Source organism: Dama dama, chromosome 23 (genome assembly GCF_033118175.1).
Source record: "Dama dama isolate Ldn47 chromosome 23, ASM3311817v1, whole genome shotgun sequence".
Taxonomy (NCBI): domain Eukaryota; kingdom Metazoa; phylum Chordata; class Mammalia; order Artiodactyla; family Cervidae; genus Dama; species Dama dama.
The window spans coordinates 38481018-38504705 of record NC_083703.1 but is presented as its reverse complement, the minus strand read 5'-3'; the positions used below and the strand labels follow the sequence as shown (position 1 = coordinate 38504705).

The 23688-nt window shown below is 60.0% G+C and overlaps 1 protein-coding gene across 2 annotated transcripts in view; it reads left to right on the top strand.

Moving 5' to 3' along the window:
- RRBP1 (ribosome binding protein 1) overlaps positions 1–18984 on the top strand; it is a 46953-nt gene extending 27969 nt beyond the window's left edge. Inside the window, exons 3-24 of one of the 2 annotated variants that reach the window (XM_061126400.1) lie at positions 3101–3249; positions 4296–4418; positions 4990–5142; positions 5766–5884; positions 6732–6885; positions 8268–8406; positions 9880–10049; positions 10166–10200; positions 12728–12818; positions 13177–13269; positions 13618–13710; positions 13793–13876; positions 13998–14087; positions 14507–14599; positions 14942–15013; positions 15480–15575; positions 16222–16305; positions 16788–16874; positions 17378–17461; positions 17613–17711; positions 18039–18182; positions 18445–18984. In XM_061126400.1, the coding sequence (XP_060982383.1) occupies positions 3101–3249; positions 4296–4418; positions 4990–5142; positions 5766–5884; positions 6732–6885; positions 8268–8406; positions 9880–10049; positions 10166–10200; positions 12728–12818; positions 13177–13269; positions 13618–13710; positions 13793–13876; positions 13998–14087; positions 14507–14599; positions 14942–15013; positions 15480–15575; positions 16222–16305; positions 16788–16874; positions 17378–17461; positions 17613–17711; positions 18039–18182; positions 18445–18480 (2288 nt within the window). In that variant the 3' untranslated portion in view covers positions 18481–18984. The remainder of the gene's footprint in view (positions 1–3100; positions 3250–4295; positions 4419–4989; positions 5143–5765; positions 5885–6731; positions 6886–8267; positions 8407–9879; positions 10050–10165; positions 10201–12727; positions 12819–13176; positions 13270–13617; positions 13711–13792; positions 13877–13997; positions 14088–14506; positions 14600–14941; positions 15014–15479; positions 15576–16221; positions 16306–16787; positions 16875–17377; positions 17462–17612; positions 17712–18038; positions 18183–18444) is intronic. The other variant, XM_061126402.1, reaches the window with a different exon arrangement.
- Positions 18985–23688: the final 4704 nt, after the last annotated feature.

Here is a 23688-nt window from a genome sequence, read left to right as displayed (position 1 = left end):
ATAACTTGTCTGTGGCAATCGTGGGGGGACAGAGGAAGGGGATCCCCTACAAACAAGTTCCTTGCTGGGGTGCCGTCTGCTCAGGGAGGGGCCGGGTCTGGAGTGCGCCTGGCCCTGCTCATGGACCCTGCGGTGCTTGCCCTGTGCCCAGCGTGTTGCCATTTAACCTGCCATGTTTGGGGGAGGGGTGATTGTCACCCCACCTCACAGATGAGGAAATCAGCACAGAGAGGTGAAGCCACTTGCCCTAGGATGCCCAGCTGGCAAAGAGTTGAGCCAGAATTCAAGCCCAGGGCACCTGTCTCCAGGGCCCTTGTTCTGATAGGGTACCCACTGCCTGCAGGCCAGTGGATAGCTTCAGCCCTGAACTGACTCCATGAGACACTGGCCCTGCCTGGCCACGCTGCCCTCCTGCCACTGGCTTCCTCCCGGCCCGTCCACACCTGGAATTTCAGACGCACCATTGTGCGCAAAGCCTTGGCTGCTCCTGTCTTCGGGGAGTTCACGGCCACATTGTCTTGGTGAGGCCTGTGGCTTCACAGAACAGATGTTGAGTCTTCGAGAGATTTATCTCAGGGCCTTAAGATTTCCCAGCCCCAAGGATTCTTTCTAGCCTTGGAGCGTTTGCTGGAGGAATGTTAGCTCCATGTGTTGGTCAGCGTGCTACCCACTGCCCACCCCACCATACCCTGTCCCTGGCCTCTATGGGGTTGAGTTTAGGGCTGGGGGTTTGGCCAGAAGACCTTAAAACCCAGAAATAAATGCCACTCACGTGGGGCTCAGAGTTCTGGTTCCTGCTTCTCAGTTCTTTCCTTTCAGTTTTACTTCCCCTGATTTGGGGAAACTAGAGATGGTACCGTCCTTAACCTTAATGGAGAAATATAATGTGATGTCTCTGAAAATAATTTTAAAGTATTTATATGGGGGTGGAGAAGGCCGTGAAATTTTCTGTCAGGGTGGGTATGGGGAAGTAAACTTCATTACTCATAGCTTTACAAGTTTTGTATTACTTTGTTTGATTAGGAAGTCTAATACAATTTAGTGTAATTACGTGAGATGGTTTTAACAGACATGTATTAGGACGACACTCTTCCAGCATAGTCTGAGGAATGGTCTGTGCAGCAGGCCTTCCAGAAGAGACGCACGTGTGCGACCCCTGGGGTGACACTCTGAAGGGAGGGGTGTTCCCTATGGACACATAGCTGCATCGTCCAGCTGCTGAGTCCCCTTCCCCAGACCACTCCCGGCCCGGGAGGACAGGCACTCTGGGGCAGGCAGTGCTTGGGGGCCCCAAGGGCTGGAACAGAGTAGCCAGTCTGTCCGGTAGAAACACACTGTGAGCCATGTTAAGAAAGGCGAATGAAAGACAAATGGAATTCGCTTTAATGATGTGTTTCATGTAACCCAGTTTACCCCAAATGCTATATCACTTCAGCTTGCAATCAGTATGAAAAATTATTGCAGATCGTTGACATTCCTTCTTTTCATACCAGGTTTTCAGAATCTGGTATGTGCCCCTCTGGGAGCCACTCCTGTTCCCACCACCAGCCCTGACGGCAGGTGCCTGGCGAGGCTGGTGGCTGCATATGGGCAGCGCGGGGGCAGGCCTGCTTCTCTAAGTCCGGAGAGCAGGAAGGAGGTCTGAGTGGTGGGTCTCAGCCAGGCCGTCCTGGCAGGTCTGACCCAGCAGGCGCCCTCTTCTGGAGAACCCAGGCAGGAACATTGGGCTTCTGGCTGACTAGAAGAGAGAAAGCCCAGAGACCGAGGCGCTGACTGAGGGGTCTTTGTCTGACTGGTTCCCTCTCTCTGGGCTTAGCTGTCCTTGAGCTGTCTCTTGGGTGCAGAGTGAGTGAGAGGTGCTCAGTCGTGTCTGACTCTTTGCCACCCCATGGACTATATTGTCCATGGACTATATTCTCCAGGCAGAATACTGGGGTGGGTAGCCTTTCCCTTCTCTAGGGGATCCTCCCAACCCAGGGATCAAACCCAGGTCTCCACATGGCAGGCGGAGTCTTTACCAGCTGAGCCACAACGGAAGCCCCTTGGGTGCAGAAGTTCTCCATTAAAATTATTTAATGTATATATTTCAGTGAGAACTGAAGACTGAAGGGTGCTACCCCTCCCCCCCACCTTCCACCCCCAGTTTTCATGACACCTTGAGCTCTAGGCCTGAATGTTAGCCTGGTTATCTTTCATTCCCAAGCTTTGAGGGTCGAGAAGTCCTGAGTGAAGGTGCTCATAGCAACCACACAACCCCACCCCCTCGTCCCCTTTACAAGGGCATCCCGCCAAGTGTTTTCACGTGTGATGAAAATATTGTGACAGAGAATTTCGTGTTGCCATGGAAACCTCCCCCTCGCTCATCCTCGGAGAGGTGGGCTTGGCGGCAGGTGCCGCTGCGGGCAGCCTCTCTGCTTTGTTTTGGCTCGTTTGGGGCCCTATTTTCCGCCGAGGGCAGGTTGGGGCCATGGCATGAGAACAGGGGCATCCCTGTTCACCCCCTGTTGCTTTGGGGCTGCATAAGGGCCTGCGAGAGAGCGGAGCTCTTGTGGGGATGTTCGGGGTGTCCAGGGGTGACAGCTGGCTGTTGACACCTGGCGCTGTGTCCTCTAGCAGGTCAGGTGCTCCCAGCCCAGCAAGTGGCCAGGCCTGGATGAGGCTGACCCAGCCATCTCTCCTGGAACCTGCCTTACTCTTCATCCAGGGAGAGTTGCAAATAGAGGGTCTAGACCGGGACACGTGGGAGGTGGCTTCCCCCTCCCCATTGTGGGGCTGCAGCCGTTGGGCTGATGAGCTCACTGGTCAATCTGGACCCGAGGGCCATGGGGCTGGGTCTTGGCAGGGATGTGAGCCTCTCCGGGTGGTGCGAGCCAGAGCTGGATCAGGCCGTTGGCTGGGGAGAGTGTGCCTTGCCCACATCTGCTCTGATGATGAAAAGGTCAGGGGTTATCTCCTCCAGCCCAGGGACACTCAGTGTTTCTCTACTGGGGACCTTCTCTGTGCTGTCTGCGGGCAGGACCCCAACCAGCTCCTGCTCCGGGGTGTGCTGGGTTTGGCTGTTGTACCCGTGTGTGACGCCCGCCCTCCCCTCTGTGCACAGGGCCCCCAGATGCCAATGGCACTCTGCACCTGCCCTACAAGACGCTGGTCTCTGCTGTCGGAAGCACGGTGCTCAGCGAGGGAGAGGCCCAGCGGCTCATGGAGATCCTGGCTGACAGGGCGGGCATCGTGCAGGACACCTGGCACAAGGTGGGCCCCCCGCGTTTGGTGCCACTGCGGCTGCGGGCAGCTGGCTGGGGCCACCCCCACACCCACCTGGTCCCAGGGCCCCGGCCTCCCTGGGGCATGCCCAGCTGCACAGAAAGTCCTTGAAACCCCTCCACCTGCCTCCTCGCTGCCCCTTCCTGGGATGGCTGGGTGAGTCAATCCAGCCACCACTATAGGAGGGGCATCAAGGCGGGCGCAGGAGCTGGCCCGCCGGTTTGTGGCCAGGGCTTGGGGGCAGGAAGGGAGGTGCTTGCCTGTCTGGATTTTCCCCTTCTGGTGCAGGGGCCACAAGCTGCCCCCAGGAAGTGCTGTGGGGCACGTTTGTTCCTTACACAGAGCCTGCATCATAGGTAATTTTGCTAGAGGACTTTGTGGTGCTTCAGAGGTGAGAGATGTCTGGGGAATGTCGTGAGAGCCAGCCTGGTGGCCCCTGTCCCGAGGCCACTGGGTTCTTTCAGCCCTGGCCCCCGCTGAGAGGGGCTGGGCCCTGGAGTCACAGGAGCTCTGTGCTCAGTAAGCTTCTGTCTGTCTCCTGGGCTTGAGTGGCTGGAGATCATGCTGACCACACCCCTCCACAAGAGAGGCCTGGCCTCAGGCCAGTACACCCAGAATACACCCTCCCCCAACCCCCAGCCCAGCCTCCACACTTCAGCTGGCCCCACACAGCCGCTCAAGGCTGGGCACTGAGCCGGGAATGATGGCCAATGGCCCCCAGCAGGCCAGGGAGAGGCCCTGACCACCATCAACCTGGGTTAGGGAAACACCATGCTCCCCACAACTGCCCCCGGGGTCCAGAGCTTTGGGTTCAAGCAGCTTCTGCACCTGCGGGCCTGAGGCCTGACGGGCCGGGCAGCTGAGGTGGAGGCCCCACCCTACCCCGCCCCACGTGTGTGTGCAGTCAGCAAGGAACCGCTCCCGCGCCATCCAGCCAGGGCTCTGCTCGTGGGTCGGGGTTTGAGGGCTGGACTGGGGCTCAAACCCCGCGTCTGCCCGCCTCCTGTTAAATGTGGCTCTGTGGGCCTCTTCAGGCCACTCAGAAAGGTGACCCCGTGGTGATTCTGAAACGCCAGCTGGAAGAGAAGGAGAAGCTGCTGGCCACGGAGCAGGAGGACGCGGCCGTCGCCAAGAGCAAGCTGCGGGAGCTCAACAAGGTGGGGCCAGGGTCTGGGGCCGGTGAAGACCCTGGACTCCAGGAGCCTGGGCTGTGCCTGTGAACTCTGGTCTCGGGGGTCCGGGCCACCCTGACACGGGGGGCGGGTCTTGCCCAGGGGTGGTCGGCGCATGGCCACTCCCGTCACAGCTCAGCTGGGGTTTTTTGCCCTCGTCTGTCCTGGGGGGAAGCCCGGGTCCCCAGGGGCCGGCGACACCCCTTGTCTTGTGACAGCCGTGCTTTCCCAGCAAAGCGCTGTGTGTCGCTGTCACCTCGTCTCCATGCCCGGCTCCTCTACGGGACAGCAGGTGCAGGGAGGCGGCCGGGGCCTCAGGACACCCCTGGCCCTGAGCCCTGGATCCTTTCATTCACGAGGAGTCTGAGTTTCTGTCCTGAGTTAGGGCCTTGGCTCCAAGCCAGGGGGGAAGGTGTGTTTGGTGGGGGATGGACGGACAGACAGCCAGAGCGGGGGCGGGGGAGGGGGATGCTTATCAAATGCTCTGGGTGGTTTCACCTGATGCTCTTGGTTTCATCTGATGAACTCCTGCCTCCCTGCCCTCTGCTTTCTCCAGGAGCTGGCAGCGGAAAAGGCCAAGGCAGCTGCCGGGGAGGCCAAAGTGAAGAAACAGCTGGTGGCCCGGGAGCAGGAGATCACAGCCGTGCAGGCGCGCATGCAGGCCAGCTACCGGGAGCACGTGAAGGAGGTGCAGCAGCTGCAGGGCAAGGTGGGCACAGCTGCGGGGCGGGTCCTCACGGCCTGATTTGTTGCAGGATTAGAGGGGCGGTGGGGGGCTGTTCTGGCTGGCTGGCTGGTGTGTGTGTGTTTAATGTCAATAACCAGGGAGATGTGCGTGCGTTTAAAGAGCACTTTCTGAAAACACTCCGGTCCCAAGTGGTCACGTTGGGACATGACCATCCCTTCCTCTGGGGGCCTGTGGGTCAAGTTCACAACCTCTCCGTCACCCTGGAGTCCTGCTGGCTTTGCCTACTCCTCAGGAGGTTGGAAGGACCGAGCAAAACAAGGGGCCTGAAATCCGCACGGTCCCAGCGGAGGGCCTGGCCAGCTCTGGCTTGAGGACTCGGAGCCTTGCAATGTCTCCTCTACCCCCCCAGGGCGGCGGGGGCTGCGCCAAGGGGGTCAGAGAGCAGGAAACAGGCATCCTCCGGGTGGCTGTTGGCTCTGTCTATGTCTCAGGACCTTGGTCAGCAGCTGAGCGAACCAGCACGCCTGGGGCTTTGGGCTGAGCGTGCTACTCGGGGCTTTTGTCTGCGAGCTGGGAGCTTTCTGACCTTGCTCCTGAAGTGGCTGTCCTTGCGAGGCTCTGATGCCCCTTGGATGCCTTTTTAGATCCGGACACTGCAGGAGCAGCTGGAGAACGGCCCCAGCGCACAGCTGGCCCGCCTGCAGCAGGAGAACTCCATCCTGAGGGACGCCTTGAACCAGGCCACGAGCCAGGTGGAGAGCAAGTAAGCCCTGCGTGTGCCCCAAGCTGCACTTGGTCCCCAGGGCCCGCCAGCCGGCCTCCCACCCCGGCCCCAGGGGCTGGGGGCCATGTCTGCGCCCCCTGGGCAGCAGAGCAGAACTGGTCTTGGCCAGGTTTTGCCTCTCAGGGTTGGGGGACAGTTTTGTCTATCCACTTCGCCTGGTCTGGTACTGTTGCTCAGCTGGACAGTCAGTCCTGCCGTGAAGAGGTGTCTCTTGTGCCAGGGAAGGAGGTGGCAGGCTAACGACCTCCTCACATTGGGAAAGGTGGGGCTGGACCTGCCCCCTCAGCTCTCCTGCCCCCCTGGACTTCCTGCCTGGTCCCGAGACCCAGCTTCTGTGCGGCACCGAGGGGTCTCTTCTGTAAAATGCCACCGCCTCCCGCTTTGTGTGGCCTCCCGGCCTGGCTGTGGTCCTGCTGGCCAGTGAGTCCTGTGTGTGGACTTGAGCCCGCCGGCGGCCCCGCCCTCAGGGTGGCGAGGCCCGTCCACCTGTCTCCCAGGGGCTCGTCTGGGCCCAGATCAGCCACTGCTGTCGGCTCCATGGGCTGCTTTCAGGCCCATGTTGCTCTTTACTCCCACTGAGCCACCCACGCTGCTCGTGAAATACCGTTTTCAACAAAACACATCACACCCCATGTGGCTAATGATACAGAAGGGCTTCAGTCGGGTGGGGTCCAAGACTCGGGCAATGACTTAAGAAAGAGCCGGGGCCCCGGAGGACGGGCTCAGGGCCACCTGTCCCCATCGCCCCAGGCAGCTCTTGGGGTTCATGGGAGCCGACTCAGCCCTCTCCTGTCCGTCATTCTGGGGGCTGGTGACTGTCTTGCAGGCAGAACGCAGAGCTGGCCAAGCTCCGGCAGGAACTGGGCAAGGTCAGCAAGGAGCTGGTGGAGAAGTCGGAGGCCGCACGGCAGGAGGAGCAGCAGCGCAAGGCCCTGGAGGCCAAGGCGGCCGCTGTGGAGAAACAGGTCCTGCAGCTGCAGGTGAGGGGCGGCGGCCCCCTCGTGCCCGTGCATCCCGCCCAGTAAGCCTCCCCGCCTGGCCCTTCTGGCCACCCGGGGTCGTCTGTCCTCAGCTGTGACTGTGGCCGCTGGAGACCCAGGCAGGGCTGGGACTGGAACCCTCAGCCTTGGTCTTGTTACTGGTGATGCCTGGTCAGCATCAAGTGGGTGCCATCTATATGTTCAGCATTGGTTCTGAACACTCAAAGCGTTAGTTCTTAGCTAATTCTCCTTGTAACCGCATGGGGTAGATGCTGGCATTATGTGCCATTTCCCCAGAAGGGAACGGGAGGCACAGAGTTAAGCAAGTCCCCCCGGCTCACTCGGAGCCAGGACGCGGGCCCCCAGGCAGTCGCCCACCCTGTGTCGTCACGGTCCCCGCACAGCCTCCGGCTCCAGCACCAGGGCTTCTTCCTTCTCAGCCCTGAGTGTGGCCTGGGGGCTCATAGTCACCCAGGGGGACGCCCGTTCCCCAGAGGGAGGAGCCCCCTCAGGGCACCGGCCGCTCCCCGCGGGCCGAACGAGCCCCACGTCCCCCAGCCGCCCTGAGTGTGTGTGACTCCTCGGGGAGTCCCACACGGCTTGGCTCCTGTTTCTGCTCAGTCACTGAAGCTTGGCTGTAGCGCATTGGACTGTGTCATGGCAAGGACTAGAAGTTTCTTGAGACTGCTGGGTGTGCAGGGGACCTAGGACAGGCACAGATAAACGGGGGGATTGTTTGGGTGGAATTGAGGTGGATAATTTGGTATAAAGTGGGTCTGGCCTGAGCAGTGAGATGGGGCTAGGACCCCTGGGGAGGGCCTGGTGCTTGTGCTCTGAAAGCCCTCAGATGGTCCCGATGCTTCCAGGGCTGGAGCCACCACTCCGATACCAAGTTGTCATCGTCACTCTCATCAGGCAGCCCCAGGCTCCACGCATCTCCTCCCGCTCAGTCTTGCCATCCTCGGTCACACAGAGTCCCCCACGGTGTTGACCGAGGCCCTGGTTTTTCCACCTGGAATGTGGGTGTGATGGTGGTACCTGTGTCTTGGGGTGGCCAGGGCTCACCACGCTGACACATGGGCGCCTTGACAGCGCCTTGCCCAGAAACGCTCAGCAGCTGTGACCATTCCCGGGTCTCACTCAGGTGAAAATGGGGCGACTGTTGATCTCACCTGCAGCGTCTTCCCTGGGCGCCCACTCTTCAGGGGTCAGGATGGCCCCCTGGCCTTGTCTAGGGGGTGAACTGACCCAGACATTCCAGGCAGCTTTTCTACTTCATTGGTGCGGGGCGGCAGGGAGTGAAGGGCTCTGGACGGCAGAGCCGAGAGAGTCCAGCCTCCCGCCCACACCCTCACGGCCCCCTTCCCTCGGCTGGTCCCCAGACGTCTCACAAGGAGAGCGAGGAGGCCCTGCAGAAGCGCCTGGACGAGGTCAGCCGGGAGCTGTGCCGCACACAGAGCAGCCACGCCAGCCTCCGGGCAGACGCTGAGAAAGCCCGGGAGCAGCAGCAGCAGATGGCCGGTGAGGGCGGTGGAGGGCCGGCCCCGTGTGGCAAGAGTACCTGGGACTCCAGACTCCTGCACCTATCAGGGGACACACGGGGGTGCTTGGGGTCAGGCCTGGGGTCTGGAGGACTGGGCGTGGGGGCTGGATATGGGAGGTGGGCTCGGGTAGAAGACGCTACCACGAGGGCTGCTGCTGGCCTTCTCCTTCCTCTAGCTCAGTAAGGCCTGGGGCCAGGTCTCGAAATGGGCCTTGGTCCCCCTTGCTCTCAGGGCACCTGCCCCCTCAGGAGGTGGGGTGATGCCCAGGGCACCAAAGGCCCCTGGGGAGGCAGGGCAGGCGGCCCATTGACCAGGTTGCACAGCCTTGTGCTCACCAGACTTCCAAGTAGCGGCTGTGACCTGGAGCAGGTCCTGGAAGCGGCCAGCTGCATCTGTGAAGGGCCAGGCAGTAGTGATCTCGGCTTTGTAGGCCAGATGGTGTTTGTCACGGCTGCTTAGCTCTGCTGCCACAGTGCCCACACAGCCCAGGACAGGCAGGCTTGGCCGTGGGCCAGGAAAGCTCTATTGACAAAAACAGGCTATGGGCCGGGATGGCTCAGGGTTCTAGTCTGCTGCCCCCTGCTGTGATGGGCCCGGTGTGGCTTCAGGTGGTCAGGGGAGGCCTCTGGGGAGACAGGTCTGGATGACCGGAAGAGGCCTGCCTCACAAAGACCAGGAAAGGGCAGAAGTGACTGGCACGGAGCCCCTGCGGAATGGGGACAGACTTGGACTTGGACTGTACAAGAAACAGGCTGAGGAGGTCGGCGTGCAAGGCTGGAGATGGCAGCAGTGGCCAGTGTGGGGGCAGACAGGCAGGCCCGGGTGACCGTCCTGTGGAGTGATGAGGGCTGGGAGCGTGTGTGGGGGTGGCGGGACCGACCCCACTTGCCCTTCCGGATGCTCCTGCCCAGGAAAGGACCAAGGGGCAGAACAGCCTGGGGACCAGGGCTGGGCCAGGCAGCCACAGAGATGCCCGGGGGATTGGGCGAGCAGTGGACGTGGATCCCCAGGCCTCAGAGATGAGTGAGGGGTGGGGAGGAGGAGGAAGCCCTCAGCAGAGCCCCATGCGTGTGGGGCAAGCCCCGGGCCAGGGGCTGTGCAGAGTCAGACAAATGTGGCCGTCATTCAGAGCTGTGGTGGGATGTTGTGGAGGTTGCCGAGGGGAGAGGACATGCCAGGAGCCCCCGCCCTGGTCTCAGCGACATGAGCTGGTCTCCCAGGAGCAGGGTTTAGACTCTGCAGCAGACGCCTGTTCAAATCCCATCGTTGCCAAGCAGTGGGGGCGCTTCGTTGTCCCATGGTGTGCAGAAGCCTGGCGGTGACTCTCCACCAGCTGGCAGGCCGCCCTGGGTGGGGCGTGTGTCTCGAGCCCACGGGTGTGTGCTGGGCAGCCGGGAACATCCATGCTGGCAACCCCCCACCCCTGACCCGCCGGTTGCCCCTTCCGCAGAACTGCACAGCAAGCTGCAGTCCTCCGAGGCCGAGGTGAGGGGCAAGTGTGAGGAGCTGCGAGGTCTCCATGGGCAGCTGGACGAGGCCCGGGCGCAGAACTCACAGCTCACGGAGAGGATCCGCTCCATCGAGGCCTTGCTGGAGGCCAGCCAGGCCAGGGACACCCAGGTCAGCAGCCCCCTCCCTGGGCCCCTCCATCCCAGCCACCCATGGGCCCCCCCGCCCGATCACCTGCCATCCGAGGTGTGTCTCCTGGTGATGACAGGGCTCTTCTCTCGTTCCAGGCCAGTCGAGTGGAGGCTGACCAGCAGCAGGCTCGGTAAGAGGGGGCAGGGGCCCAGCTGGGTGTGGGATCCCGGGAAGGACCCCTGAGAAGCCTTGTCTTCCCCACCCTTCCTCCAGTGCCTGTGGGGAGCAGGAAAGGGCAGGACCCAGGCTGTGGGGAGAGTGGCTGGGCCTCCTGCTGTCCGTCCATCCATCCTTCCATCCATCTTTGGACGGGAAGGACTGACTGGTCAGGGGCTTCTCTCCATGTCTACGGGAGGATTTTAGGGCTTGAAGTCATAACTCAAACAGAAAATGGGTCACGCACCTCGAGTGGAGAACCTGGGAGGTTGCCCAGACCTTGGCACAGCTCTGGCTGTGGTGCAGGGTCCCAGCTGACCAGACGCGGGGGCTGGTGCTAGGTGACTTCAGCGGCCAGCCCCAGCCTACTGAGACCTGGTAGGGGCGCCCCAGGCCAGGGGGCTGGAGCCCTTGGAACGACCGTCACCTCCAAGTGTGTGTCCCTCAGCAGATGCCTGTGGGCTTACGGGGTGGTCCTGGCTGCTATGGCCAGGGGTCCTCAGGGCGGCCACATAGGGTGAGGCCTGGCGATGTTGTCCATCCCTGTGCGGGTGGTCGGGCTTGTACCAGGCAGTCTGCTGACCAGGCTCCCTTGTTCTGGCTGCTGCCGCTGGTGGGTCACCCTGGTGCCTCCAGGCCATAGCCCGCATTCCCAGCCTCAGGTCTGAAGGCTGGAGAAGGAAGCTGGCCTCTCGGAGGCCCCATGACGCCTTGCTGGAGACTGAGGAGCAAACCTTCTCCGTGCGCCTTTCCAGACAGCTCAGGGCAGCTTTGTTCCTCACGGCATTTGTGGGGGTAGAGAGGTTGTGTTTATTTAGCATTTTGTTCTTGTATTTTAGGATCAGATTCTTGGACCACACAGCTAATTTCTTGGTACCTAGATCATGTTGCAAATAGGGTCGATTCTAGTATTTTGTATCCTGCAGATATTTGACAGAATGAGGGGTTTTTAGAAATTTTCTTCTCAGACTGTTTATCTGGAAGTTGTGACTAGGCCAGGCCATTCTATTCTGGGCTGGAGGTGAGTGATCCAACCCCATACATTCTGGAACGTACCTCGGGCAGTGGCCACCAAACGGGGTGACTGTCAGTGTGTTCTCGTCACCTGCCGACTGTGTCTTCTTCCTTGGGGGTGCTCTTGCAGGGATTTGCAGGGGGCTGGCTGCTGCAGAATGCCGGCGGCTTGACAGAGAAACAGTGAGGGGTCCCAGTGGTGCTTTGAGGGTGGGGTCAGGTTCTGTGGCCTGAAACTAGCATCTTAGAAGTCCACAACAGCCATCTTCAAGGCTGGGTGCAAACTGTACTTCAAATGAAGGTGAGGGTCAGGGCAGGCAGCACACAGCCCTCCCGAGGGTGTTGAGTCTTCACATACTTCCTTAGGGTGGTCCTCAAAAAGCAGTTCACTATGGCCTCTGGTGAGAAAATCAGAACATGTGTTCCCACCTAGGGCGTCCTCAGAGGGACTTCCTTCCTGAACCCCTGGTTCAGGTCAGTTCTAGTGGCTTCCTGTCCTGTTCTAATTCGAGACTCAGAAGATGACATGTTAAAGTGTCCATTTGCAGCTTCTTTCTCAGGACAGCAAGAGACGTTCTAGAGTGTCCACCCTGAGCTATCTGGGTGACAGGGGCGGACAGAACCACGTGGCCTTGAGTCTGGACAGAAGCGTGAGGAAGCGGGGCCGCTGTCCTGCCAGCTCCCTGGTGTCTGGGGTCTTCTCGGGCCAACGTCTCAGAGCCCGGGTGCAGGACTGAGGGGGCACCTTCGGGTCCCAGCAGAGCCAGGTTTTGGATGCACGGTGGTCGTGGCAGGGAGCTAGGGCCTGCCGGGCACCGCCAAGAGTGAGAATGTTCCTGACGGACTGCGGGCAACGGTGCTGCCCGGTGTCCGCCGAGGAGGCCCAGCTGCATCTCTCGAGGGCAGCTGTGGCTGCAGGGAAGGGCCAGGGCCGCGGGCTGTGGGACAGAACGGGACCAGGCAGCAGAAGTGAAGTGAAGTCATTCAGTCGTGTCCAACTCTGCATCATCTTGGACTATACAGTCCATGAAATTCTTCAGGCTAGAATACTGGAGTGGGTAGCCTTTCCCTTCTCCAGGGGATCTTCCTGACCCAGGAATAGAACTGGGGTGTCCTGAATTGCAGGTGGATTCTTTACCAACTGAGCTATCGGGGAAGACCTTAGCAGAAGAAAGAGCACCCCAAAAAGCGGTCCAGGGCCTGTACCAGCACTGGCCAGGCGGCTGCTCTGACCTCTCCTGTCCAAGCAGCTGTGTCCCCAAGTGGGACTCTGGTGGCCTCTGGGCCCTCAGCTCTCGAGGAGGGGGCCTAGGTGGTTGCCCAGGCTCCCCTGAAGCCTGTGCCTTGGGGGGGCGGTATGTGGCCTGACCCCCATCCCAGGCCCCGTGTGTGCTCCTGGGCACCTGGGACAAGGAGGGGCCCTGAGACAGGCCCTGTGGGGGCTGCAGGCCTTCAGAGCCAGACAGTGACCTGCTGTCTGTCCCTAGCCTCTTGGAGCTGGAGTCACAGGTGTGGTGCCTGGAGAAGGAGGCCACGGAGCTCAGGGAGTCGGTGGAGCAGCAGAAGGCGAAGAACAATGTGAGTGTGGGGCGGGGAGGGGGGCGCCTGTCGTGTGGATAGGGCACGTCTGCAGGGGCCTCGGCCTCATCCCCAGCCCAGGCTATCTCCCAGAGCCTCTGCCTGTGCCTCCCGAGGCCTGGCTGGGCAAGAGTTGGCCTCCTGGTGGTGGGAGGCTCTTCTCTGAGGAGCCAGTAACTGCCCTCCTCTCCCTGCCCCCAGCCCCACAGACGAGTCTCCGTAAAAGGCACCAGCTCACCCCAAGCCGTCTGGCACCAGTGCTGCCCAGCATGCCCTGTGGGGTCTGGAGGCGGGTCAGGGAGGTTCACCTGCCCTGCAGAGACTGGCCTGGCTGTTGACCATGCCCCTCTCCTCCCAGGACCTCCGAGAGAAGAACTGGAAGGCCATGGAGGCTCTGGCCTCGGCCGAGAAGAGCTGCGAGGAGAAGCTGCGGTCCCTGACCCAGGCCAAGGTCAGAGTGGGCTCCGGGCTGGCCTCAGTCAAGCCAGTCAGCAGAGCTTGAAGCCGCGTGCAGGGCAGCCCTGGGCTCAGCGTCTCCGAAGTCCACCCGGGGCCCAGCCCTGCCTCTTCTTGTGCCCTCTGCCCGCCCTCCCGCCTGTTTCCCCCGGAGAAGCGGGGAGCAGTGAGCCCTGTGTGCTGCTTCTCAGCTGGGCCTGGCCCTCCGAGGCCACGGGGTCCCTAAGCTTGGTCTCTTTGCATGGATTTTGTTCGTGTTGCTCTTCTGCCCTGATGTCTTGTCTGAACGGTCCCCCTGAGCGCCAGGGCTGACCATCACACCCCTCCCCCGGACCCCCCACAGGAGGAGTCAGAGAAGCAACTCAGCCTGACGGAGGCCCAGACCAAGGAGGCCCTGCTGGCCCTGCTCCCGGGGCTCCCCACCCCCACCCACCAGGTAGGAGGCACGGTGGCTCCTCTGGGTCCCCCCGCCCATGGAGGGGTGCATCCTGTCCAACCGCAAAACATTTCTGTTGCAGAGTTACGCCGAGTGGTTGCAGGAGCTCAAAGAGAATGCCTGTCTGGAGCTGCCGAAGCGGCCTCACATGAGCTCGGAGCCCTCGGTGAGCATGGACAGCCGTCCAGCCTCACATCCTGACCTGTCCCCCTGGGGGTGCCCAGAGCCAGTCGTCAGGCTTTGGCTCACCAGCAAGCCCCCGCCCCCTGTTCTGCCTCCACCCCCAGGACCTGGCCGCCAAGCTGAGAGAGGCAGAGGAGACGCAGAGCGGCCTGCAGGCCGAGTGTGACCAGTACCGCAGCATCCTGGCCGAGACGGTGAGGCCCGGCAGGGAGGCCCAGCAGTTGGGGGGCCCGATCGGGTCCCTGGCTCTGTGACCTCGGGTGGGCACAGCTCCCCTCTGGGCACTGTTCCTGTGGCTGGATGGCGAAGAGGGGTGCTCAGGGCGAAGGTCTGCAGCGAGTCCGAGGCAGGAGGGGAGCGGTTGGTTCTCCTGTAACACCAGGAACCCAGCCCTTGCCCTGGGGCCACCCTGTTCTGCTACAGACCCATCAGAGATGAGAGTCCCGACGGCCTTGTCTTCTGCACACTGGCTGAGGGCCCCCGCTCCAGGGCCGCCCCTTCCCCACAGTGTGGCCCGCCAGGCTGGGATCTGAACAGGGTGGCCGCTGGGGTGGGGAGGGAGCCGGGGGGTGTATGTGGGGTCCGCAGACCATGCTCATAGCTGCTCCCACAGGAGGCCATGCTCAAGGCACTGCAAAAGAGCGTGGAGGAGGAGGAACAGGTGTGGAAGGCCCGGGTGAGCACCGCGGAGGAGGAGCTCCGGGAGGTACGTTGCCCGAGGCACCCAGGGTCCGCCTGCCCGAGCCAGGCTGCCAGGGCAGAATGCCATCAGTCCCGGGGGGACAACCACAGGGTTATCTGGGTCACTTGGGGAGGTCAGGTTTTGGTGATGCCACATGAAGTGTGGTTGCAGAAAGACTCAACAGCTGAGTCCTGGTCTCCAGGAGACCCCACCCTCAGAAAGAGGGGCTGGTCACTCTTCGGGGGGCAGGGGCACCATAGGCTTCCTGGGGTGGGTCCCAGGACAGCTGCGAGGAACCGTGGCGGCGTGTCCCCGGTCAGATCCCCCAGGGCTCATGCTTGACGGCCCCTTTCTCGTACTTTGTAGTCGCGGGTCACCGTGAAACATCTCGAAGAGGTTGTCGAGAAGCTCAAAGGGGAACTTGAAAGTTCCGACCAGGTACGTGGGGGCTCTGGGCAGAGAGCGCCATCCTCTTATGGAGGCTCCTGTGGTTGTTTTCTTTCTTGGTCCATGTGTCCCTGCTTTTCCTTAATGAGCGGTTGCGACCTCGGGGTGGCCGGAGGCAGCATGCCCGGCCTGGTGCACCGTGGCTTCTGCCGTGGCCTCAGGAACCGTGGAAGGAGGGTGCGGGGTGGCCCCGCCACGCTCGTCCATCCACCCTGGCCTTGGAGCAGGTCCCCCAGCACTCACCTTGCAAGTAAATCTCGAGGCCTGAGAGCTCGTCCTGTCCCGGGGTGCCTGCATGCAGCACCACTTCAGGAGCCTGGCCCCGGGCACCTCCTGGAACCATCGGGCTGCAGAGGCTGCCTCTTAGCCCCTGTCCCCAGGCCGGCCAGCCTTGGTCCCTGTGGTCGTACCTATCTCATCCCATCCATTTGTGGCCTCTGACGCGTGTCCCGTCCAGGTGAGGGAGCACACCTGGCACCTGGAGGCCGAGCTGGAGAAGCACATGGCGGCCGCCAGCGCGGAGTGCCAGAACTACGCCCAGGAGGTGGCGGGGGTGAGTCCCGTTCCCGGCAGCCCTGCAGGCAGGGCGGGGTGAGGCGGCCAGCCTGGCAGCATGGGAGTTCCTCTGCCTGGTTGGCGACACCATCCTCATGGGCAGGCATTTAAACGTGACAGGGCTTCACATTCAGGCAGCAGAGAGGATAAGCTTAGCACCCCGATTCTGGTGTGATCTCAGACTTCTGCCCTCACTTTCTAAAGTGAAGTCGCTCAGTCATGTCCGACTCTTTGCGATCCCATGGGCTGTAGTCTACCAGGCTTCTCTGTCCATGGGATTTTCCAGGCAAGAGTACTAGAGTGGGTTGCCATTTCCTTCTCCAGAGAATCTTCCTGACCCAGGGATCGAACCCAGGTCTCCTGCATTGCAGGCAGACTCTTTACCCTTTGAGCCACCAGGGAAGCCCACAGAGTGCTTTGTAAAAAACACTCCGTAAACACTCATGAAGGCCTGGGAGAAGCTGTTTCCCAAATGCCATGCTTCCAGAGTCTTAAAAAGAGCAGAAGCTGCTGGAGGCTGCCTCCCCCTCCCCTCCCCTGCAGGTTCCCGGGGCGGGTGCCTGCATGTATTGGGTTCCCTGAGAGGTGCTCACAAGAACTGGTCCTCTCTTCTTTTCTCCCACCACCTGGCTACATTTTCTCAGTTGAGGCAGCTCTTATTAGAATCTCAGTCTCAGCTGGATGCGGCCAAAAGCGAAGCCCAGAAACAAAGCGACGAGCTTGCCCTGGTGAGTGGACGTGGTGTGACCACTTGCGCTGTGGGGGCTGGGTATACATGTTCCCACACTCAGTCAGAGGGGACGTGGGTGGGCTGTTGACACGTTTGCTCGACCCTGGGCCTGTGGCTGCTGGGACCACAGTGTGGCCCAGGCCTGGGAGGTCCCCTCCCTTGCTTTGCGCCCCTCAGTCCTGCATGTACCACATCCCTCAGGAGTCGCTGGGCTCCATGCTACTGGCCTTGCAGTGAGTGAAGTGTGTGCACAAGGCCAGCCTGGGCCCCTCGGGGGTCCCTCAGCTGCAGTTTGACTCGGGTGAGGGGTCTCGGTGCTGGCCTCCTGCCCCCCGAGAACTTGCAGGGGAGCCCACACAGGCCACGCTCATCAGAGCAGGTCCCCCGAGGGGCCGTGGCTGCCGAGAGTGCCTGCGGTCCTCCTGGGGGGCTGCGTGCATCCAGCCGTGCCTCAGCACAGACCCAGCCTCCCTGTTCCAGGTCAGACAGCAGCTGAGCGAGATGAAGAGCCACGTGGAGGACGGTGACGCGGCCGAGGCCCCCCGAGCAGAGCAGGACCCCGCCGAGGTTAGGGGGGCGAGCTGGGTGCTGGTCACTGACGCTGCGCGGGCTCCTCCACCCGGGGCAGGGCGGGGACGGCAGCCCCAACACCCACTGAACCCTAGCCCCGCTCTGCCCAGACACCCGGCTTCTGAGGAGATGCAGAGTGGAAGGAAGGGTGAGGGCTGGGGTGTCTGGTGGGGCACTTGCCCTCCGGACCCCTGATCCAGTCGGCTGTCAACAGCCTCACTACAGTGGTGGCGGCCTCAGGGTGGATGGCCTCCTGGGCCAAGGCTCGCACGGGGCTGAGGCTCCTCTGTCCTGGGGTCTCACTAAAGGACCCCACATCCCATCAGCATCTCTCCCCCGTCACCCAGCTCCCTTCCCCAGCGACTGGGCCCCACCTCCCCCAGGGGAGACCAGCTGGAGGGCCCAGGTCACCCCGCGTGTCCGTGGCAGGGCAGGGTCGGGGGCCCCTGAGCACCCAGGAGGATCCCGCCTGCCCCAGATTCCAAATGTTTTGCCCGCAGCTAAAGACGCAGCTGGAGCGGACAGAAGCCCTGCTGGGGGATGAGCAGGCGCGGCGGCAGAAGCTCACGGCTGAGTTTGAGGAGGTCAGGGTGCTGTTCAGCTGATAGTTGTCCGTCAGGGCCCTTGTGGGTCAGGGTGGCAGGGCTGGGCCAGCCGCACCCCACGTGGGGGACTGTCACTACGCCCTGTCACTCTCCTTCTGTATGGGTCCTGACGCCACCCCCCACCCCCCAGGCTCAGCTCGCGGCAAGTCAGCTGCAGGCGGAGTTGGAGAAGCTCCGTTGCACCAGCGCCCTTGGGTCTTCGGAGGCGGAGGAGGCTGCACAGCTGAAGGTACTGGGGCGCCATCACCCTGGGCTCCCCATCGTCATCCCTGGAGGTCCCCTGAGCACAGTCCAGTCTAGGGGTGGGTGAGGTTGGGGAGTATTCCCGAGTCTCCAGGATCACAGACAACTGGATCAAGTAGAACTTAAGACCAGTGCTCAGCAGCCAGAATGTGGCCCCAGGGGCCACAGCTTCAAACAGCCCTGTAGAAACACTCCTGATCATGGCCAGGATGCCGTGTCCTCCTGGGCCTGGTGTGGCCCCACAGACACAGCCAGGGGGCCGTCCTGCTGCGTGTCACGTGCGAGCTGATCCCCTTCAACCCTCCGACCGCAGGAGAGGCTAGAGAAAGAGAAGAAGTTAACGGGTGACCTGGGACGTGCGGCCACCAAGCTGCAAGAGCTTCTGAAGACGACCCAGGAGCAGCTGGCAAAGGAGAAGGACACGGTGCAGAAGCTGCAGGAGCGACTGGACAGACCAGTGAGTGCCGACCCCGTGGGGCGGGGGTGGGGGTGCCCAGGACCCTGGGGAAGGCCAGCAAGGAGGAGACGTGGACTCAGGGGCTGGAGGGGTGAGAACAGAGATTCCTGAAAGCCGCCCTTGGGCCCCTCCCAAGCCTTCGGTGTCTCCTTCAGCCCTGGCTGCTCTGGTGTTGGGCTGCAGGCCATAGTTAGGGTGGGTTAGGAGCTGAGGGTGAGTACGCACCCCCAGCCAGCCTCTCCCCTTCACCCTCTGTCCACAGGAGGACGGCAGCTCAAAGGAAGGCACTTCTGTCTGAGTCTCCTGCAGAAAAAGAAGTTACTGTTCAACTTACCAAAATGCCTTACACATTCCTTACAAATAAACCAACCGACACAGCGTTATCCGGGCCCAACTTCGGTAGCTCTGAGAAGCCATAAAGACAAGAGTTTCTTAGCACCAGAAGTAGATCTTCCAGACCCAGTTTGTACAAGAAGAACCTTTGTCACATTCAAGAAACACTATCGCCCTGGCCCGGCCCTGGACCACCAGCCAGCAGACGCCAAAGCCCTTGTCAGCCGTGCGACAGACCCAGGGCTTGTTCTGGGAGGCGGGCCCGGGGTCTGTATGTCAATCAGTGCAATTGTGTATTTCGCGGGGTTGGGGGTCGGGTGGTTCTGGTGTTGAGTCCCTAAGGCTGCAGAGCAGACTGGAAGGTCACAGCCAGCGAGGCAGCAGCCGCAGTCCCCGGAAGATGCTGCCCCCAGAACCGACGCGTGACTCCTGGGTGTTAATGCCATTAAAACCCGCGTGTCGCCCGGCACTCCGGTCTTGTCCCGTCTTCCTTGGGGGCTCCTTCCAGGAGAAAATGAGTGTGGTTTCTGGTCCCCCAGTGCCCACTGGGCAGGGTGAGGGAGCAGGCCCTGAGATACCCGGTGGCCTGATGGATACACCCTGAGGAGCAGGGCTGCGGATGGCCCAGGCTGTGGTGTGAAGTGAGTTCCAGGGATGAACAAGGGACTCTGGCCGGACTCGGGCAAACATCCACTGCTCAGGAGGGCTGGAGACAGGGCAGCCAGCTTAACTTCCCGTGGTCCTCGGACCCTCATGTTTTCGGGGATCCGAGTCTTTGGTCAAGAGGTGAGTTCGGGGCTTCGTAAGGAACCTGGAGCTTAAACCAAAAGTGGATTTAGAGGCAGGGTCACGGGAGTGGTCGCATCAACCCAGGAACAGAAGGTGAACTGAAGCATCCCTCAGGGGTCTTGGTGGTACTTCCAGCTCAGTCCTAAGACTCCGAAGCCTAGGAGAGGGGTCTGATGGGCTGAGTGTGGCTGGGGGAAGACAAGCACCTAGACGGCAGGTGCACCCAGATGGGAGGGAGGGGGGGTCTCACCCCTGCCTGAGAGCCTCGGCATCCCATACCTGCAGGCTGAGTTTGACTCCCCTCCGGGATGGTTGTCACCAGCAACTCAAGACCTCCGGGAGGGAAGGTTCCTCTAGCTGCCTTTGGCCGCATACACAAGTAGCGGCCAGGGGCTGGGCAGTGCTGACCTCAGGCTGCATGACCAAAACCAGGTGCTGGCTTGCAGGGGGCACTTGGTCTGTGCGCCACCTGACTGCTGAGTGGCCCTTAAATGTGGTGACTGTGTTGGGATCATGATGCTGGAAATTCTGTGATGGTTCCCCAGAGACAAGAGCAGGACCTGGAGTTTGCCAGGAGGTAGGAGGGGTCAGGGCCGAGGGGACAAGGGTGCAGAGAAACGGGATGAGGGGCCAGGAGGGTGGGTGAGAGCGCCCCGTAGAGCTGGGTCATGAAGGCAAGTGGTCTGGACGGGCAGGACATCGGAGCCACTGAGGTTTCCCAGGAGGGGAGATGAGACCTACCTGTTCCAGATCCCTGCAGGCAGCTTAAGTGGAGAAAGGAAGCCCAAGGGCCAGGGGACACAGGTCATGGGTTCTGGCCAGAAGCCTCAGCAGGAAGTGACTGATGATGCCTGTCAGGCCACAGGCTCGGTTCTCATGTGACATCTCAAGTGCCCGTGGAAGGGGCACCTCCCCCATCCTGCAAAGAATCCCCAGGAAATGGGAGTGGCCCACCTGGTGAAAGGCATGGCGGGCTTCTGGCTGCCTCTAATACCTGCTGAAGTCTGGAGGCCTGGGGCCTTGCCTTGGCTGGAAGGGAGGCTTGTGACTGTGGAAGCCGTGATCAGCAGCCCCTCACCCCACACCCCTGTGAGCCCCCAACTCGGGGCAGGGCTCACGACTCATCCACACACAGGAACCTTCACCCGAGAGCAGTGTTTCAGGGTCACTTTCTGGTGAACAGCCGGCCTTGTGTCCTGACCCATGTCTCCTGCATCACGGTGGCGGCCATAGTCTGCGTTTCCACTAAGCTCCCCTCCCCCTCCCCCACCACGCGACTGAAAAGCTGGGGACCCTTAGGCAGGGCTCCCCTGCTGGCTCAGATGGTATTCTGCCTGCAACGGGAGACCCGGGTTCGATCCCTGGATCGGGAAAATCCCCTGGAGAAGGGAATGGCAACCCACTCCAGTATTCTTGCCTGGAGAATCCCACGGACAGAGGAGCCTGGCAGGCTACATACAGTCTGTGGAGTCGCAAAGAGCTGGACATGACTGAGTGACTCAACTTAGGCTGGGCAGAAGCCCCTTGAAGGCAAAGGAACCGGGTCACCTCTGGGGAAGGAACGCTCGAGAGACCCTTGGGGTGCTGAGCTACTGCCTGTGGGCTCCATCCTCAGACCACCTGGAGGGCTCTGGCATCCACGTCTGGGGATGGGCAGGTGAGGGCCTCCACACCTGCCAACCACTGGCCCAGCAGCCAGAGGCCTGGCAGTGACAGCTCCCGGCCAGCAGGGGGAGCCTGCGGACCTTGCTGTCCAGTGGCTAGGTCCACCCTCAGGCTCAGGAAAATGGGGGTTGGGGGGGCACGGCTTGGAGAGGCAGCCACCTACCTCAGACCCTAGGTGACAGGAGAGCTGGGAGCTCTGAAAACATCCAACTTCAGAGGCTCCCGGGGTTGACCTGAAGCTCAGGGTCTCGCAGCCCATTAGCAGCCCCTCTAGATCTGGAAGCCCCATTGCAGCTTTTTGGATTACCTCTGGTCACCTGTGTGGGGGGTCAATAAAATGCACAACCCCTGGGATGCCTGGCCTTCGGGCAGTGAAACCACCAGACACTCTCCACAAGTGCCTAACGGGACTCAAACAGAGCCCAAAAGAGTTGTTTTCCTTCCCGCCTCAAATGGAACAAAATCTAACTCGGAATTCCAGACTTTACAAATAAATAACTCATCAGGTGTGATGAGAACAGATTAGGGGAAGAAGAAGAAGAGAGACCCGAGTGCTGTGTGACCTTGGACAAGTTACTTTACCTCTCTGGACTGGCTGAGGCACTGGCTCAGTAAGTCCCCTTCCAATGCCCCTCCCCACCCACGTAGTGACCCTTCTTCCAGCCCCAGCCCAGCTGGAACTTGGTCTGGAGATGGCTTCCACGTTTTGAAAATATCCCAAATCATGACAAATCAACATGTCTGTCCTCAGGCGCATCCAGGCTCTGAGAGCTCAAGGACAACCTGGTAAAGAGCGGAAGCCACACATGTGCGCATGGACCAGCCGTACTCTGAGTGGTGAGGGACTCTAGGAAAGGAACCCACCCGACCAAGCCCCATCTTTCCACCTGAGTCACCGTGTTCATGGTTTTCTCTGAGATTAATATTCTCGGAATAACTTCATAGCCCAGCACTAAAGTCTGTTAGCAGTGGTGGTTGCTGCTGCTGCTTCCTCGGGGCAGAAGAGCAGTCATTCAATGAACCCTGAGGCAGCTATCCACCCACTCTTCTGCAAAGTGTGACTACCTGTAGAAGTGTAAATGTGCTGGAAGCAGAGAATTCCTGCAGTTTTATTCCTCACCAGGGTCAGCTGAGGTCTAAGATGCTCATTTTGCAACAGAGTTACCTGTAGTGCTGGTGAGGGAGAGTCTAGGGCCCCAACCTCAGGAATCCAAAAGCTCCCTGGCAGATAAGCGACCATTAGCATTTCCCAATTTCTGGAGCTGAGTGCCGGGAGCTATTTACATGTCACACCCCCTGGGCACTGCTCAAAACCTTCCTCACAGCACCCCACACACATCTGCACAGAGGCAGGTGCTCATGCAAGGAGCTCCACACGTCACAAGGTGAAACCACAGAGAAGACTGTCTCCTCCTGAACCTGCTGGCTCTGCCTACAAGGCTGATTCTTCACCAGAGCCATCTGGGGCCTGCAATGCTCCTCAGGCATCTGTCAGTACAGTCACTGAGAACGCTGCTTTGCAGTAGAGAAATTCAGGATGAATGAAAGAATGACAAGCAGTCTGTATGTAACCAGTAGCCAGCACAGTTTTCTAGATAATCTGGAAAGAAGTATTTTGATCAAAGCATAACCTTTTTTGGCTTATGAGAGAGGAGATAATAGCTTGGCATTTAGATAAACATTTGGAATAAGAGAACGACTTCCCAATATATACCAACCTTTTCATTCAATCAGAGGAAGAGGGAGCTGTGATCTTAACTGTATTTGTCTGAAATAGCCAAACCTCCACACCTAACCACACATGTGGAAGGCAAAATCCTTTATTCCCAAGTCACGCATGAATAATTACACAGGAGAGAAGTTAAAAATGCTTCCTTTATTACATAAAGCCAGTACTGCTACTTCTAAATTCCACTGTTTGTGCATCTCTAGGTTGTTCAGTGTTATGCCTGTGATGTGAAGGACAGTCACTTCCAGGGGTGCTCAGCGTGGCTTCCTGTGTTGTCCATCATACCTGCTCCCCACTGCATGTACAGTTGCAAGCTACTCTAGGAGAGGAAGATGTTCTCCCAGGCCCTAGAGTAAAAGTAACATTCTTTCATATTTTATTATACCAGAAGCAACAAAGTTCTGAAGGAGACACAATTAGTTAAAGACAGCATGGTGTCGCAGTCTGTCAATATACCACCCTCACCGTTTTCATTAACAAAGTGGGTTACGCTGGAGCCCAGATCTGCTTTACAATTCGCTGTTATAAGACGGTGCACATTCTCCTGATTTCCAGGGTGAAAGGCTACTCTCAGAACAGCCTCCTGACCAGACCTGTGAGTAGGCGGCCCCAGGTGTGGAAGCAGCTTCATCTGCCAACTGTGGGCTGCGACAGTGCTCTGCAAGGTCAGCGCTGGTTCGAAGCCTACGCCTTTCAAGGCAGTCTCCACCACACATCCAGTAGAATCACCAAGCTAGTACTTTAGTGCTGTTACATGTTGTGAGTAGAACTATTTTCCATTATTCAGTTTAGCTCAACAGAATAAAGAAATTTGGGCCAAAATTACCACCAGATTATGACCAAATCTCTAAGCAAAAAAGAAAGTAAATAGCTGCTGAGGTTAACAAAGATGCAGTAATTCTCTTCATGTGGCCTTCTACTGGTTTGTGAACTGCACTATTAAATATTAAAAATCATGAGCTTTAACAAAAATGTTTATAACAAACCAAC